Source organism: Mus caroli, chromosome X (genome assembly GCF_900094665.2).
Source record: "Mus caroli chromosome X, CAROLI_EIJ_v1.1, whole genome shotgun sequence".
In the NCBI taxonomy this organism is placed as follows: domain Eukaryota; kingdom Metazoa; phylum Chordata; class Mammalia; order Rodentia; family Muridae; genus Mus; species Mus caroli.
The window spans coordinates 98,490,586-98,508,618 of NC_034589.1; the positions used below are offsets into that span (position 1 = coordinate 98,490,586).

Consider the following 18,033-nt stretch of genomic DNA (forward strand, 5'->3'; position numbering starts at 1 on the left):
TTGTGCAAACTTTATCTGCCTCAGTACAGGGGAATGCCAGGGCCAAGAAGTGGGAGTGGGTGGGTGGGGGAGTGGGTGGGTGGGGGAGTGGGTGGGGGACTTTTGGGATAGCATTGGAAATGTAAATTAAATAAATACCTAATAAAAAAAATAAAGTAGTTTTTCAAATAAATAAATACATCTTTAAAAAAAGAAGAAAATAATAACTAAAACTTTAATGTACATAAAATAGATATTTCATAGAAATAAAAAAATATATGTACATAAAGCTAATATTTGTTTTCATTATTTGACCTAAAATATAACCGATTCTTCAAAATAATACAATATATTGAATAATCAGAGCTCATGAATAAACAAAATGAATGACAACACTGCCTAAATGACAGGAGGACTAACCTGGAAACAGTACTCTTTATACTACCCGTGCAACAGTACACTGTTACATGAAAGGAGACTTAGATTAGCTATAAATGTTTCGTTAAAGCTCCATAGCCAACAGAAAACAATAATTCAAACATTAAGAGACACAAAAAATAATCATAAAATGCTCAAAGACAGAAGAAATAGATTAAAAAGAAAATAAAAGCAAAACCCAAAGAACAGGACAATTGTCTTACTTTTCTATTGCTATGACAAAACATGATGACCAAGAAGGCAACTTATGAAACAAAACATTTAATTGGGGGGAGGGTCATGGTCCCAGAGGGTTAGAGTTCATGACCCTAATGGAGGGAAGTATGGTAGCAGGCAGGCAGGCAGGCAGGTAGGCAGGCATGCTGCTGAAGCTTTAACTGAGACTTATATCTGATCCACAAGCAGGAGACAGAGAGATACAGCACTAATTGGGAATGTGGTGGGCTTAGTGACACACCTCATCCAAGGCCATACTTCATAACCCTTTCTAATTAGTTCCACTACTGGGAACCAAGTATTCAAAGCTTATTGGGGCCATTCTCATTCAAACCACAACAGTAAATAAGAGTAAATAGAGAAATTACACATATGGTCAATATTAATACAACAATTATAACAGAAGATGTTCAGGATGGATTAACAAGCATCCTGACACAGCTTTACTTTAAGTAAAGCACAGAATGTATGCAAAGAAAATAAAGGAATACATACCATAGTAATATTAATAAAAATTAATTTGAAAAGCTGAAACGATTTTATTCATCTTAAAAAGCAATTTTATATCAAAAATATAACAGAAATAAAGAGGGTCACTGTCATAATGAAATGATCAAATCTTTTTTTTTTTTCCTTTTTGGTTTTTTGAGACAGGGTTTCTCTTTATAGCCCTGGCTGTCCTGGAACTCACTTTGTAGACCAGGCTGTTCTCGAACTCAGAAATCCGCCTGCCTCTGCCTCCCAAGTGCTGAAATGACCAATTCTAAAGAATATAGCAATAGTAATGTGTAGACACTTAACAACAACAATAAAAAAAGCCAAAATGTCTGAGGTAAAATTGGATTGATTGATTGATTGACTGATAGATAGATAAATAAATACATAAATAGAAGAATCCTCTGTTATCGTTGCAGACTTCCAAAACCATTTCATTAGTAATTACTAGAAGTAACAGACAGAAAATAAGTAAGGATATAGTTGAAGTAAACAAAATCAATGATATATAAAATATTAATACTCCATCCAACAATAGCAGAACACATATTCTTCTCAAGTTTACAAAAATCATTTACCAAAATAAAGTACATTCTAGGCCCAAAATAAATTCTAACAAGTTAAAAGGAATATATATATGTATATATATATATATATATATATATATATATATATATATATATATGGAATATATATCATTTGTTCTTAGATAACAACAAAATTAAATTTAGATATCAGTATCAAAATGATAGCTAGCATATTTCAGATTAACCAACACACTTCTAATAGCACCTAGGTTAAAAAAGTTTCAAGAAAGCCTTTAAAGTATTTTGAATTATACAAAACAAAGTTACAGGCTGGAGATAAAGCTTGGTGGGTAGAGTGCTTATCTAGCATGTAGAAAGGCTTGAGTTCCATCCCTAGTACTGAAGAAACTGAGTGCTAAGGCACACAGCTGGAATCCCAACACTTGGAAAGTAGAAACAGGAAGATCAGAAGTTCAAGGCCAGCCTTGGCTACCTTGAGTATTGGAGGTCAACCTGAGCTATATGAAATCTTGTCTCAAAAATCCCAAAACAAAACAGTAAAATAGAATTTATAATTTATCATTATTTGTAGGACATAGAGAAATAATTTAGGGGAATTTATATAATTCAAAGCATATATTATAAAAGATCTAATCTGGATGGTATTCAATTCAAACTGAGAATATGAACCTAACACGGAAAAAAACGTAGATTATAAGGAGGTTAGAAAAAACTAGCACCAGGCAGTGGTGGTGCACGCCTTTAATCCCAGCACTCGGGAGGCAGAGGCAGGCGGATTTCTGAGTTCAAGCCAGCCTGGTCTACAATGTGAGTTCCAGGACACCCAGGGCTACACAGAGAAACCCTGTCTTGAAAAAAAAAAAAAGAAAAAACTTGCATATAATGGTAGTATACTAATACAGCCTATATCAGTATAAAGTATTCATAAGTCAAAATATGAATTCAGTTTTGAAGAAAAATAATAATGGGATAAAACATAAAACAATCCATCTTTGCAAATCAACCATAAAACAACTGTACAAGTAAGAAGGAAAACAATTATTTATTTTTTTAAAGATTTGGAACATTGATAACTTTTAGAAACTAGAAAATGTTGTTTAGAAAGATCATGATAGTACTATATTTTTTTCAAATGACAGCACATGCTGACAAGGATATGGAGCAAGACGAACTGCTGCTGGTGGAAGTGGAAACATATACACCCACTATAGAAATCAATACAGTGGTTTCTCAGAGTATTGGGAATCAATCTACCTAAAGATCCAGATATACCATGCCTAGGCATATACCCAAAAGATGTTCCACTATACTACAAGGACACTTGCTCAACTATGTTCATAGCAGCCTTATTCATAATAGCCAGAAACTGGAGACAACCTAGATGCCCTCATTGGAAGAATGGATACAGAAAATGTGTTATTTATACAATGGAATATTACTCAGCTATTAAAAACAATGACACTATGAAATTAGCAGGCAAATGTATGGAACTAGAAAATATCATCCTGAGTGAGGTAACTCAGACCCAGAAAGACAATGCTATGCGTTCACTTATACATGGATGTCAGCTGTTAAGTACATGATAATCATGTATAATCCATATACCCAGAGAGGATAGGTAAAGAGGAGGGCTGGGGGGGGTGCACTGATGTCCCTAGGAAGGGAAAGAGATTAAGAGTGGACTAGGGATGGGTAGAAACAGAAGGGGAAGGGATCAGGTGAGGGGATGGAGAGAAAGTATGGAGACAGCTAGAACTGGTGGTATTTGATGGTATTGTGGAAACAGTACAATAGGAAGTTCTTGGAATCTATGAGGGTGACCCTAGTGAGTAGTAATAGAGGATACAGTCTGAAGTGGCTATCTTTTGTAGCTAGGCAAGGCTACAAAGTCCAGTGGTGGGACTAGGTTACATTTGGTTGAGTTGTTGGCTAAGGGGTTCCTATGAAGATCTCTAAATATCCTAGGATGATGCTAGGCCAAAGTTGCTCTCTAAAAATTGACAGCAGGGGCCCAATTGCTGAGGACAACTTCCACTCAGCTCACTGAATATAGAGAGGTCACTGAAAATACTCATACATGGGAGACTTTTCCTATCATCATCAGAGAGGCTTCCTCCAGCAGCATATGGGAGTGGATGCAGAGACAGTCAGACATGCAGAGAAAGAGGAGAGGAGAGAGGGAGATAGGGAGAGAGAGGGGGCAGGAAGGAGGGAGGAAAAGAGCTCAGAGAACCCAGTCAAAAAGGGAGAGGAAACACTGTAGGAATCAGAGGAGATAAAAGGACACAACAAGAACACAGCCAACAAAATCACTTAAGAAAGGTTCACAGAAACTGAAGAGACAATCAGGGAGCCCATAAGGGTCTGAGCTAGGTCTTCTACATATATGCTCTGGTTGTGTAGCTTGGTGTTCCTGTGGGACTCCTTACAGTGGAAGAATGTGTCTGACTCTTTTGGCTCCTTTGGGACATTTCCTCCTACTGTGTTGCTTTGTCTAGCCTGAATAGGAGGGCTCTTGCCTTGTCTTATTGTATCTTGTTTGACAGCTGTTTATTGGAGGACTGTTCTTTTCTGAATAGAAATGTAAGTGGAGCAAATCTGAAGGGGTGAGTGGGGAGGAGCTGGGAGGAGTGGAGAGAGGGAAAACTGGTTGGGATATTTTGTAGAGAAAAGAACCTATTTTCAGTTTTAAAAAATTATTTTCTATATGCTATTTTCTATAGGCACTCATAACTTCCATTCAGCTCTTCCTTTTCCAGATCTAAGAGAAGTAAAATATAGTTTTACAGGAGTTTCTCTATACATTTTGGTTTCCTTCTTATTACCTTGCAAGAATTTGGAACAGCAATTTTCATCCTATGAGTTTGTTGGCTAAAGAATCAAATATTAGTGTTCTAAAAATATTTTAATCATCAACGATGTTAGCTTAGCTAGATTTCACACCTTGATATTGACCTGTCACCAAGCAACAGAATTCTGTATTTCCGAAGGTCTGGGATTCACTCTAAAAATAAATCCTAATGTAAATGTCATTACTGAAGGCTCCTCCTCCCTTTAGCTAGACTAATTAGTCATGTTCTAACCTGCCCTCTTCAAGTCACAAGAAAGTCCAGAAAACCACCTGCCTTTTACTTATTAACAAGGGATGTACACTTAGCTAAGAAAGAAATAAAGACCAATTCACTAGAGAACTTAGTTTCTAATACTGTTCTCTATTCAGCTTAAACTAATACAGTGAAGTATGGACTACTGATCTGTTGCTCAATTGCTTGAGGAATGAATGGGTCAGATTCAGTGGCAGGGTCCTCAACAGAGAGCCCACAGTTGAGAAAGATGTGAAAATGAAGAGTCTGGCTATGGCTTTACTTTATCTTTCTGCTTACTTCTGTATGGAACAAAGGTTCTGTCTTCAGTTGTTCTGTTCATGTCTTTGGCAATTTTCTAAATCTGTAATGTTTCCACTATCACCTCTTTGTTTCTCCAACCCTGGGCTGTCTCTGAGCTTGCCCTGCAGGTATATCCCTGAATGCACTGCTCTCTACCTAGATGTGCTAGCATTTCAACACGTCCAAAAGTGCTATTTCCATCATAAAAACCAGTTGACTTACTACCTACTTGTGGTGAAAGCAGTATCATTACTGCATTCCTGACATCATCTTCGACTTTTATTCCTAATAAACAATCTGCTGCTATGTCTTTTTTTTAATTAGGTATTTATTTCATTTACATTTCCAATGCTACCCCAAAAGTCCCCCACATGCTCCTCCACCCACCCACTCCCACTTCTTGGCCTTGGCATTCCCCTGTACTGGGACATATAAAGTTTGTTCAACCAATGGGCCTCTCTTTCCACTGATGGCCAACTAGGCCATCTTCTGATACATATGCAGCTAGAGACACGAGCTCCGGGGTACGGGTTAGTTCATATTGTTGTTCCACCTATAGAGTTGCAGATCCCTTGAGCTCCTTGGGTACTTTCTCTAGCTCTTCCATTGGGGGCCCTGTGATCCATCCACTAGCTGACTGTGAGCATCCACTTCTGTGTTTTCCAGGCCCTAGCATAGTCTCACAAGAGATAGCTATATCAGGGTCCTTTCAGCAAAATCTTGCTAGTGTATGCAATGGTGTCAGCTGTTGCTATGTCTTAATTCTAACAAGAATTCTGGCATCTTTCCCTGTTGTAATCGTTTTTCTATCATGACTTCAGTACAGTCTGCTGTTACTCATTACCTAGATTACTACTAGTTTCATAACTAGTTGAAAATACTTGCCATATGAAAGCATGAAATGGATGGCTGGTATCCCTAGAGTAGATCTGCTGCTACTTTAATCCATCTTCTACAACAGAGCCAGGTTAACTTATTAAACACATTAGTATGGTGAACACACACACAAATAATCTCTAAATTTACTTTTAATTCCTCGGAAGCACTACTCTTTCAATGGAGCCAGGATGGATTATGCACTTCTCACACATACTATTATATGTTCTCATTTGGCCACTGTCCAAATTATGGCTACTCTCCTAACAAGTAACTTATACAGGACTCTAAAAGATGTCATTTCCACTACAAAAGCCTCACTCCTCACCATGGTAGTTGTTTCTATCATTCCTCTAAAACCCCACAACAGTAGAATGGTACTTCTTTAAATCATTTATGACCCATCGGTCTCACAGTAATAAAATAAAATTGCCTTGCCCCTGTAAGATTTGAGAGAATAAATTTGCCTTATCTACATACCTCACTTACATTTGAATATCTAAACTCTGGTTTCTCTTCAGATTGTATGACTCTTTTAACTTTTTCATTTGAATACTATACAGTGAATATCAAAACAGGATTTTGTATAGATTCTCAATATATTTCAAGGCAGGGGAAAGAATGATCAGGACACATGAATGTAAAGCTGAGGAGGTCTTAATGCACTGAAAGCACTCAGGTTTTGCGGTTCTTCATTTTCCTCTCTCCCTTGAACTTACGCTCTTATTTGGCTACACATGTGCTTTGTCTTCTCCTTTTCAGTTTATCAGAAAGAAACTCTAACAAGACTCGGAGGAACTTCTTTTATAAAATTCAATGTGCTTTCTTACAGACAATGTTTCTACATCTTATATATTTATTTTAAGAATGAATTCCATTAAGTTATGACTATCAGATTTTGATTCAGAAATCACCTTTTATCATACAATTTTTGCTCAATGAAAGAAATAATTATGTAAAGCAATGAAAGTCCTCAAAGTTGACCATGTTCCATTGAAAGTAACTTGCTTAAACTAATCCAGAGCTGATCACTAGAAAAAGTTACACTATCTTTTAACAAAACATATCTTTACCTTTGCACCACCCAAAAATCCCAGGGAGATGGCAACTCTGGCTCGTAGATCTGGCCTATCTTCAGGCCACACATAAGAAAGCATGGCTTTGATGATTTTTCTAGTATCAACATCCTTTAACTGTTGAAAGAGAGAAAAACAAAGCAGTAAGTAATGCCATTTCAAATGTAAACACTTTTCCCTATATTATAATGAAATTATAGTATATTCATTCATTCATTCACAAATTTCTCTCTCTCTCTCTCTCTCTCTCTCTCTGTGTTTGTGTGTTGCTGCATGCAAGAAAAAACATGCATGTGTTAGTCAAAAGATGAAAATTTCAAGAATTCTTTCTTCCAAGCATGTTCCTGGAAATGAACTCAGGTTCTCAGGTTTGGCGACAAACACCTTTATTCACTGCCCATTTAGCTATAACCAAAATTTAGTAATGCAGAATTATATAAAAATCTAGGAAATGCATGCAAACATTGCAAATACCCACTTCTGAGAACTTCTGATAAAAATAATGTGAAGCCGTGTTCTAAATTGAATCTATTTTACCAGAAAAATCTTTTGAATCTGTCAAATTCTTTCCATTTGTAATCACTAATATAATCCAAGTTATCATTAATTCTTACCCCCTAAAAAGACACGAAACCATTGCAATAACCTCCTAACTTATCTCCCTGTATTCACTTTATTCCATATCTAGTAAGTTTACCTGATAATCAAAGGCCTCTTATCTGTTTGCTCTCATATATCATGATTCCTTTCATTGAGAGTATGTATTTCAGTCAGAAACTACATATACAGTGCTAGCTAGCATCAGGTAAAGAGACCTGCAACCAAGGTTCATGAAGTAGGTTTTATCTCTGGAATCCACAGAGTTAAAAGAGAAATATGAACAAACCAGTACCCCCAGAGCTCGTGTCTCTAGCTGCATATGTAGCAGAGGATGGCCTAGTCAGTCATCATTGGGAGGAGAGGCGCCTTGGTCTTGCAAACTTTATATGCCCCAGTACAGGGGAACGCCAGGGCCAAGAAGCAGGAGGGGGTGGGTTGGGGAGCAGGGTGGGGGGAGAGTATAGGGGACTTTGAGGATAGCATTTGAAATGTAAATGAAGAAAATATCTTTTAAAAATTACAAAAAAAAGAGAACTATTAACCTCTGCAAGTTATCCTTGGATCTTCCCAGACGCACCAATGGATGCACCCCCAAATAAAAAAATAAGCAAACAAGTAAGTGTTTTTTAAAAAGTCATCTTCGGTTACATAGAATCCACAGCCAGTCTGGGATACATGAAACCCTGTAAGAAAGGAGAAAGGGAGCAAAGACAGAGGGGAGGAAGGTAAAGTATGGATCAAAAAGAAAACAGAGAGAGACAGAGGAAGAAACTGTGAGTGTGTGAGTGTGTGTGTGTATCAGTACAATTATTTGACATCTGCTTCAACTAGAACACAAACTCCATTTTAACATTAACTATATCTTGAATTCATAGTTATAACTCAATAACAAACGGAATGGCTGACAGCATGTATTTAGTCAATAGTGAATGAAGAATACATATTCAAACATACACTTTATTTTTTTCTTATTTTTTCTTTTTAATTATATATTTTCTTTGTTTACATTTCAAATGCTTTCTCCTTTCCAGGTCTTCCCTTTGGAAAACCCCTATCCCATCCCCCGCCCACCTGCATCCATGAGGGTGCTCCCCCACTCACCCATCGACCTCTGTCTTCCTGCTGTGGCATTCCCCTACCCTGGGACATCAAGCACTCTCAGGCCCAAGGGCCTCTCCTCCCACTGATGTCCAACAAGGCCATCTTCTGCCACATATGCAGCCAGAGCCATGGGTCGCTCAATGTGTACTCTTTAGTTGGTGGTCTAGTCCTCAGGAACACCTGGGGGTCTGACCTGTTGACACTGATGTTCCCTTCAGGGGGATGCAAACCCCCTCAGCTCCTTCAGTCCCTTCTCCAACTCTTCCATTCGGACCCTGCACTCAGTCCAAAGGTTGGCTGCAAGCATCTGCCTCTGTATTTGTCAGGCTCTGGCAGAGCCTCTCAGAAGACAGCCATATCAGGCTTCTGTCATCAATCACTTTCCCAGCATTCACAATAGTGTCCTGGTTTGACAATTGTATATGGGATGGATCCCTAGTTGTGGCAGTCTTCTGTGAGGATTTTGTTCTCCTTGCTAAGAAGCACTGAACCATCGCCACTTTGATCTTCCTTCTTCTTGGGCTTCATATGGTCTGTGAATTGTATCTTGGGTATTCCGAGCTTCTTTTGGGCTAATATTCACTTATCAGTGAGTTCATACCATGTGTGTTCTTTTGTGACTGAATTACCTAACCCAGGAGGATATTTTCAAGTTATATATGTCTGCAAATTTCATGAAATCGTTGTTTTTAATAGTTGAGCAGTATTCCATTGTGTAAATGTACCACATTTTCTGTATCCATTCTGCTGTTAAGGGACATCTGAGTTCTTCCCAGTTTCTGGCTATTATAAACATGGCTGCTATGAACATAGTGGAGCATCAGACCTTATTACATACATGTTAGAGCATCTAGCTGGGTCCTCAGGTAATACTATGTCCAATTTTCTGAGGAACCACCAGACTGATTTCCAGAGTGGCTATACCAGCTTGCAATCCCACAAACAATGGAAAAGTGTTTCTCTTTCTCCACATCCTCGACAGCATTTGATGTAACCGAAATTTTTAATCTTAGCCATTCTGAGTGGTGTGAGATGATATCTCAGGGTTGTTTTGATTTGCATTTCCCTGATGACGAAGGATGTTGAACATTTCTTTAGGTGCTTCTCAGCCATTTGATATTCCTCAGTTGAGAATTCTTTGTTTATCTCTGTACCCCACTGTTTAATAGAGTTATTTGGTTCTCTGGAGTTTAACTTCTTGAATTCTTTGTATATATTGGATATTAAACCTCTATCGGATGTAGGATTGGTAAAGATCTTTTTCCAATCTGTTGGTTGCCATTTTGTCCTACTGACAGTGTCCTTTGCCTTACAGAAGCTTTGCAATTTCATGAAGTCCCATTTGTTGATTCTTGATCCTAGAGGATAAGCTATTGGTGTTCTGTTCAGGAAATTTCCTCCTGTGCCTATTTTTCCCCACTTTTATTTCTACAAAATTCAGTGTATCTAGTTTTATATGGAAGTCCTTGATCCACTTGGACTTGAGCTTTGTACAGGGAGATAAGAATGAATCAATTTGCATTCTACATGCTAACCACCAGTTGAGCTAGCACCATTGGTTGAAAATGCTGTCTATTTTCCACTGGATGGTTTTAGCTCCTTTGTCAAAAATCAAGTGACCACAGGTGTGTGGGTTCATTTCTGGGTCTTCAAGTCTATTCCATTGATCTACCTGCCTGTCACTTGTACCAACACCATGCAGTTTTTTATCATTATGGCTCTATAGTACAACTTGAGGCCAGGGATTATGATTTCCCAAGAACTTTTTTTTTTATTGTTGAGAATAGTTTTCACTATCCTCGTTATTTTGTTATTCCAAATAAATTTGAGAATTGTTCTTTCTAACTCTATGAAGAATTGAGTTGGAATTTTGATTGGGATTGCATTGAATCTGTATGTGGCTTTCAGCAAGATGGCCATTTTTACTATATTAATCCTGCCAATCCACGAGCATGGGGGATCTTTCCATCTTCTGAGGTCTTCTTCAATTTCTTTCTTGAAGAAACTTGAAGTTCTTGTTTCACTTGTTTGGTTAGAGTCAAACCGAGATATTTTATATTGTTTGTGACTACTGTTAAGGGTGTCGTGGCCCTAATTTCTTTCTCAGCTAGTTTATCTTTTGAATATAGGAAGGCTACTGCTTTGTTTGAGTTAATTTTATATCCAGCCACTTTGCTGAAGCTGTTTATCAGCTATAGGAGTTCTCTGGTGGAATTTTGGGGGTCACTTAAGTATACTATCATATTCTGAAAATAGTGATATTTTGACTTCTTCCTTTTCAATTTGTATTCCTTTGACCTCCTTTTGTTGTCTAATTGCTCTAGCTAGATCTTCAAGTACTACATTAAATAGATGGGGAGAGGGTGGGCAGCCCTGTCTAGTCCCTGATTTTAGTGGGATTGCTTCAAGTTTCTCTCCATTTAGTTTTATGTTGGCTACTGGTTTGCTGTATATTGCTTTTACTATGTTTAGGTATGGGCCTTGAATTCCTAATCTTTCCAAGAGTTTTAACATGAAGGGTACTGAATTTTGTAAAATGCTTTTTCAGAATCTAATGAAATGATCATATAGTTTTTTCTTTGAGTTTGTTTATGTAGTGGATTTCATTGATGGATTTCCGTATATTAAACCATCCCTGAATCCCTGGGATGAAGCCTACTTGATCATGATAGATGATCGTTTTGATGTATTCTTGGATTCTGTTGGCAAGAATTTTATTGAGTATTTTTCCATCAATGTTCATAAGGGAGATTGGTCTGAAGTTCTCTTTCCTTGTTGGATCTTTGTGTGCTTTTGGTATTAGCATAACTGTGGTGTCCTAGAATGAATTAGGTAGTGTCCCTTCTTTTTCTATTTTGTAGAATACTTTGAAGAGTATTGGTATTAGGTCTTCTTTGAAGGTCTGATAGAATTCTGCACTAAACCCGTCTGCTCCTGGACTTTTTTTTGTTTGGGAGACTTTTAATGACTACTTCTATTTCTTTAAGGGTTATGGGAGTGTTCACATGATTTATCTGATCCTGATTTAACTTTGGTATTTGGTATCTGTCTAGAAAATTGTCCATTTCATTCAGATTTTCGAATTTGGTTGAATATAGCCTTTTGTAGTAGGATCTGATGTCTTTTTCGAATTTACTCAGTTTCTGTTGTTATATCTCCCTTTTCATTTCTGATTTTGTTAATTTGGATACTGTTGCTGTGCCCTCTGGTGAGTCTGGCTAAGGGCTTATGTATATTGTTGATTTTCTCAAAGGACAAACTCCTGGTTATGTTGATTCTTTGTATAGTTAGTTCTTTTTGTTTCTACTTAGTTGATTTCAGCCCTGAGTTTGATTATTTCCTGCCTTCTACTCCTCTTGGGTGTATTTGCTTCTTTTTGTTTTAGAGCTTTCCGGTGTGCTGTTAAGCTGCTAGTGTATGCTCTCTCCAGTTTCTTTTTGGAGGCAGAGATAAGAGTTTTCCTCTTAGCACTGCTTTCCTTGTGTCTCATAAGTTTGGGTATGTTGTGTCTTCATTTTCTTTAAATTCTAAAGTCTTTAATTTCTTTCTTTCTTTATAGTTTGACCAAGTTATCATTGAGTAGAGCTTGTTCAAATCTTTAAGATGGCAAAAGTATGAAATGCCAAAATTATAGTTCCTGTGCTTTATTTTACACATACATATATACTCATAAGTTAGTAAGGCATTTTAAAAAGGAATGAGGCAATATTAAAATCCACTTTTTTCAAACAAACAATCACAAAATAAATATAATTTAATGCATTATAACACAAACGGGGGGCATTTCAACCATTTTCCCATTTCACAAGTTTTGTCTGCCTAATTTTTCTTGATGGAGTAATGGAAAAAAGGCCCTGTTTCTACATATCTTTAGGAACATTCCCTCCTGTCAAAACCTTCTACAACACACCCCAGAAAATTTTCAATAAGGACACAGAGAAGTTACGGCTAAGAGCAAGAAAATTATTCTAGTTGGCTTAATAGTGCATAAAATGTCACCACTTCATTTAACAAAATGGGTTCTGAAGTTGTGTAATCATGCATTATGAGTCCATTAAGCTGTAAAGGACATGACTTCAGTTAGAGTTTAGATAAACTATAAAGTTTGAAAAATTACTTTTTTTTTTTTAAAAAGTAGAGGCCAAGTCAAAAAAGTGTTTTAGGCCCGAGACAGTTTTAAAGGATTTTAAAGCAATTTATCCCTACTGCACCAGATAAAATAAAATTGGGGACCATCATATAGACTCTGAAAGATAATATACCACCTTCCAAAATCACCAGTTATTTCATCTTAGACAGCCAGCAGTAATCCTCACAAACAAATGTGTTTTATCTACAGCTAGAAAGAGACCGGCCCATGCTTAAAACTAATTCATCACCTTTATATCAACTATGCATTGTCACTTCAACTCAGTCAAGTATAAATAAATAATGCTGGAGGGAATATACATACCCCTATAAGATCGCATTCTTAAAGAAAGGGTAGGAAATGTAATTATCAAGATGATTACAATAATTGGTCTTTGAAAAATGTGAGGTGGTGCTTGCAACCAAGCCTGATATCTGGGTTCAATCCCAGAAACCCAACATGGTGAAAGGAGAGAACTTTTGTCAACAGAAAGTGATTCTCTGAACTTTACATATCTCATGGGACACACACACACACACACACACACACGAGGCATACACACACAAAAACACAATAACAAAAGGATTTTTTAAAGATGAAAAAATACTTTCTAAGGAGTAACTGCATATAAAATATAGTAAAACTATCAAGCAATAATTAAAGGAAATGAAAGGGTAGAACTTGCTGAAGAAACTGAAGATATTCTAACAGCTTTTCTTTTAGTATCTGTCTTAGTCAGGGTTTCTATTCTTGCAGAAACATCATGACCAAGAAGCTGTTTGGGAGGAAAGGGTTTATTCAGCTTACTCTTCCACATTGCTGTTCATCACCAAAGGAAGTCAGGACTGGAACTCAAGCAGGTCAGGAAGCAGGAGCTGAGCAGAGGCCATGGAGGGATGTTCTTTACTGGCTTGCTTCCCCTGGNTTGCTCAGCCTGCTCTCTTATAGAACCAAGACTACCAGCCCAAAGATGGCACCACCCACAAGGGGACCTCCCCACTTGATCACTAATTGAGAAAGTGCCTTACAGTTGGATCTCCTAGAGGCATTTCCTCAACTGAAGCTCCTTTCTCTGTGATAACTCCAGCCTGTGTCAAGTTGACACAAAACTAGCCAGTACAATCGACCCCTTGTCAACTTGACACACAAACACATCACTAGTAACCCTTAGTTTCTTATTCATTCCCAAGATGTAAATAATTTTAAAAGTCCCACAGTCTTGTATATTAAAGTTCAATCCCTTTAAAATGTCCAATATCTTTTAAAATTCAAAGTCTCTTAACTGTGGGCTCCACTAAAATACTTTCTTCCTTCAAGAGGGAAAAATATCAGGACACAGTCACAATCAAAAGCAAAAATCAATCTCCAACCATCCAATGTCTGGGATCCAACTCACGATCTTCTGGGCTCCTCCAAGGGCTTGGGACACGTCTCCAGCCATGACCTTTGTAGCGCACACGTCTTCTAGGATCCAGCTGCTTGTACTCCACTGCTGCTGCTGTTCTTGGTGGTCATCTCATGGTACTGGCATCTCCAAAACACTGCATGACCTCTTCAGTCCTGGGCCATCAATTACAACTGAGGCTGCACCTTCACCAATGGCCTTCCATGGCCTCTCACAGTGCCGAGCCTCAGCTGCTCTGCGTGGCTCATTCATGCCTTCAAAACCAGTACCACCTGGGTGACCCTTACACATTACCAAGTCCCACTGCAGACGAAGTAAAACCTTGGTTATCTTCTGGAACACAGCCTTTTTGTGCTTTCAGAAAACACTTCCCAGAAGATGTCACCTCAATGATGCTGGTCTCTCCTTAATCACCACTCATTTCTTAGCTCCAGCTAACCAGCATCAATAGTCCCAGTAATGCAAAGGTTTCACTTTAGTAGTTCTGGTATCTTGTTAATCACAGCTGATTCTTCTTCAGCTAACCAGAACCACAGAATCTTCACAATCAAAATAGCAATGACCCTGAAAAGAGTCTTTAATCTTCCCTCTGAAATTTCACAAGCCAGGCTTCCATCTTCTGCACTGTTCTCAACATTATCTTCCAAGCTCCTACACAACATCCCACAGAGCTCTTAACACTGAATGGATCTTCTAGCCTAAAGTTCCAAAGTCCTTCCACAGTCCTCTCTTAGTCAGGGTTTCTATTCTTACACAAACATCATGACCAAGAAGCAAGTTGGGGAGGAAAGGGTTTATTCAGCTTACACTTTCCACATTGCTGTTGATCATCAAAGGATGCAGGACTGGAACTCAAGCAGGTCAGAAAGCAGGAGCTGATGCAGAGGCCATGGAGGGATGTTACTTACTGGCTTGCTTTGCCTGCTCTTTTATAGAACCAAAACTACTAGCCCAGAGATGGCACCACCCACAAGGGTACCTCCCCACTTGATCACTAATTGAGAAAATGCCTTACAGCTGGATCTCGTGGAGGCATTTCCCCATTGAAGCTCCTTTCTCTGTGATTGAAGCTCCTTTCTCTGTGATAACTCCAGCCTGTGTCAAGTTGACACAAAACTAGCCAGTACAGTATCCCTTACATAAGGAAAAACTATGAAATTCATTTTCTAAAATAGTTTTCACAACAGAATTTAAAAGCAATTTTGAAACATAGTATTGGAGATAGAGGCAGGAGAATCATGAATTTGAAACCAGCCTAGACTCTCTAGTAAGATTCTAAATAAAAAATAAAAATCCAAAATAAAATATACTGATGACTCTAACATGACAGCAAAAGCTCTCTAAGGTTGAGTGCCATAAAAATGCATTTTAAAGGACTACAAAAGTTGAAGTGCATCTTCTTTCCTCCATCACTATGAGAATGTATACAATGTAGTTGAGGCTAAAAAGCCTCACATTTAAAACATGGAAATGATACTCAAGCCTCATTATATTACAAAACTAGTATTGAGTATGAGTCTTTTTAAAAATTGGATATTTTCTTTATTTACATTTCAAATGTTATTCCCTTTCCCGGTACCCACCCCCAAAGCCCCTTATTGTACCCCCATCCCCCTGCTTCTATAAAGGTGTTCCCCTACCCACCCATCCACTCTTGCATCCCTGCCCTAGCATTCTCCTACACTGGGGTATCACGCCTTTACAGGACAAAGGGCCTCTCCTCCCATTGATGCCAGACAAGGCCATCCTCTGCTACATATGCAGCTGGAGCCATGAGTCCCTCCATGTGTACTCTTTGGTTGGTGGTTTAGTCTGTATGAGCTCTGGGGTGTTTGGTTGGTTGATATTGTTGTTCTTCCTAAGGGGTTGTAAACCCCTTCAGCTCCTTCAGTCTTTTGTCTAACTTCTCCATTGGAGGCCCTGTGCTCAGTCTAATGGTTGGCTGCGAGCACCTGCCTCTGCATTTGTCAGGCTCTGATAAATAGTTTATTTCTTCTTCCATCAAAAACTTGCATGTGATGAGATAACATGTCATAAACATTCCTTTCTATTAGAGACAACTTTACAGTGCATGTTTTTCAACTTGGGGGAGGGGATATGTGTGCACATAGGGTAATGACCAGATACCTTCCTCAATTTGTTTCCCCACCTTTTATGAGGAGGTGTCTCTCACTGAACCTGGAGCTTATTAGTTGTCGAGAATGGCCTGCCAGTGAGCACAGATTTTTCTGTTTCCACTCCACAGCACTGGGGCAATAGTCATTACTACGCCATTACTACAAGCTTTGTTTTTATTTTTAATATGGGTACAAAGAATCTGAACTCATGTCCTCAGACTTGACCAGCAAGTACTTTATCCAATGAGCCACATCCATAACTCCCATATATCCCATATCTTCAAAATATCTTTTTGTTTTCAGAATTTCATACATGAGTACTGTATTACATCTCCTTTCTCTCTCCATCTCCTTTTGTGCCCTTTCCGTCTCAAATTCAAGATCTCTTCTTTAATTATCAAATCCCAGTGAAGGAGGCTTTTCCCCCTTTTTATTCCTGTGTTTTTCTTTTCGCTTGCCCCCTCTTCTGAAACATAAGTTTACTAAGAAGTAGGAATTTTTCAGTTCTATTAAAATCTTATGAGACCACCACTATCCTTTGCTGACCAAAACCTCATTATGGGGCATGTGATCATGCATAAATAAATGTGGAAGTATATGACTTAATAGGGTATAACCTTATAGTTTATAGTCACAAGTCATACTTATTACATAGAATAGTATTCATCATAACAATGGATCTTCAACATGGCATAGTACTCAACTGTAGGAGAGAAATCTCATGACTAAATGCACTACAAGAGAAGACCTATAGTTAATAACTATAAAAAGGGCACAAGAACTTAAAAACCAAAACATCTAAACTGGTTCACTTGGAAGAATTTTCAGATATTAAGTATAACTATATTAATAAGTTCTATATATATTTTGCTGTTCAGGAAGCTTTGTATTGGTTGCCAAAAAAGTTGTCAAGCATAAATAGCAAATGTTTCCATAAGAAATTCACTTATTTCAAGAGAATCCAGTCCACTGAGCTTTGACAAAATGAAACTAAGAAATAAGAAAATAGTATTTTGACAAGGTTAGCAGAATTGTCCTTTCCTTAGCTGATGAAGAATGTAAGAATCCTGGTTTTACAGACATCTCTATTTTTAAAATTTATTTGTATTTAATGTGTATTGGTGTTTGACTATATGTATGTCTGTATGAAAGTGTGGGATCCCTTGAAACTGAAGTCACAGACAGTTGTGAGCTGGGAATTGGGTGCTAAGAATGTGGGTGCTGGGAATAGAACTCTCTTTAAACACCGAGCCACCTCTCCAGCCCCAGAGATTCCTAAATGTTAGTAGTAGGAAATGTAACTTACAAAATCAAACTAATTTAAAATAAACTATCTGCAGATAAAATGTTTGGTTAGGAAGGACTCCCCCCACCCAGGGGGGAAAAAAAGTTCCCAAAACCCAAACTTTTGGAATAGTCTCTGTTCTGTAAAATCTGGCATATAGGCTGAATATCATCTCCCTAAAGAACTAATTTAGTATTATTTTAGGGACAAAAAAACCATTCAGGGAAGAAAACTGTCTCAAGCTAAAGGAAACTTCAATTAAAGGGATAATTAAAAAGGATACTACAGTACTGTTAGACATAACAGTGACTTGATAAAAGCCAGGTCAAAAGAAAAGCAAGTTCAGTTGATGTTTAACAGAAAGCCCCAGAGAGCAAGCAGA

General features: G+C 37.9%; 1 protein-coding gene across 1 annotated transcript in view; it reads right to left on the bottom strand.

Annotated features, from left to right (window-relative positions):
- The window catches only part of Abcb7 (ATP binding cassette subfamily B member 7), a 129,966-nt gene that overhangs the window by 36,564 nt on the left and 75,369 nt on the right, over positions 1-18,033 (bottom strand). Inside the window, exon 4 of the mRNA XM_021152859.1 lies at positions 7,012-7,131. Coding sequence (XP_021008518.1) covers positions 7,012-7,131 — 120 coding nt within the window. The remainder of the gene's footprint in view (positions 1-7,011; positions 7,132-18,033) is intronic.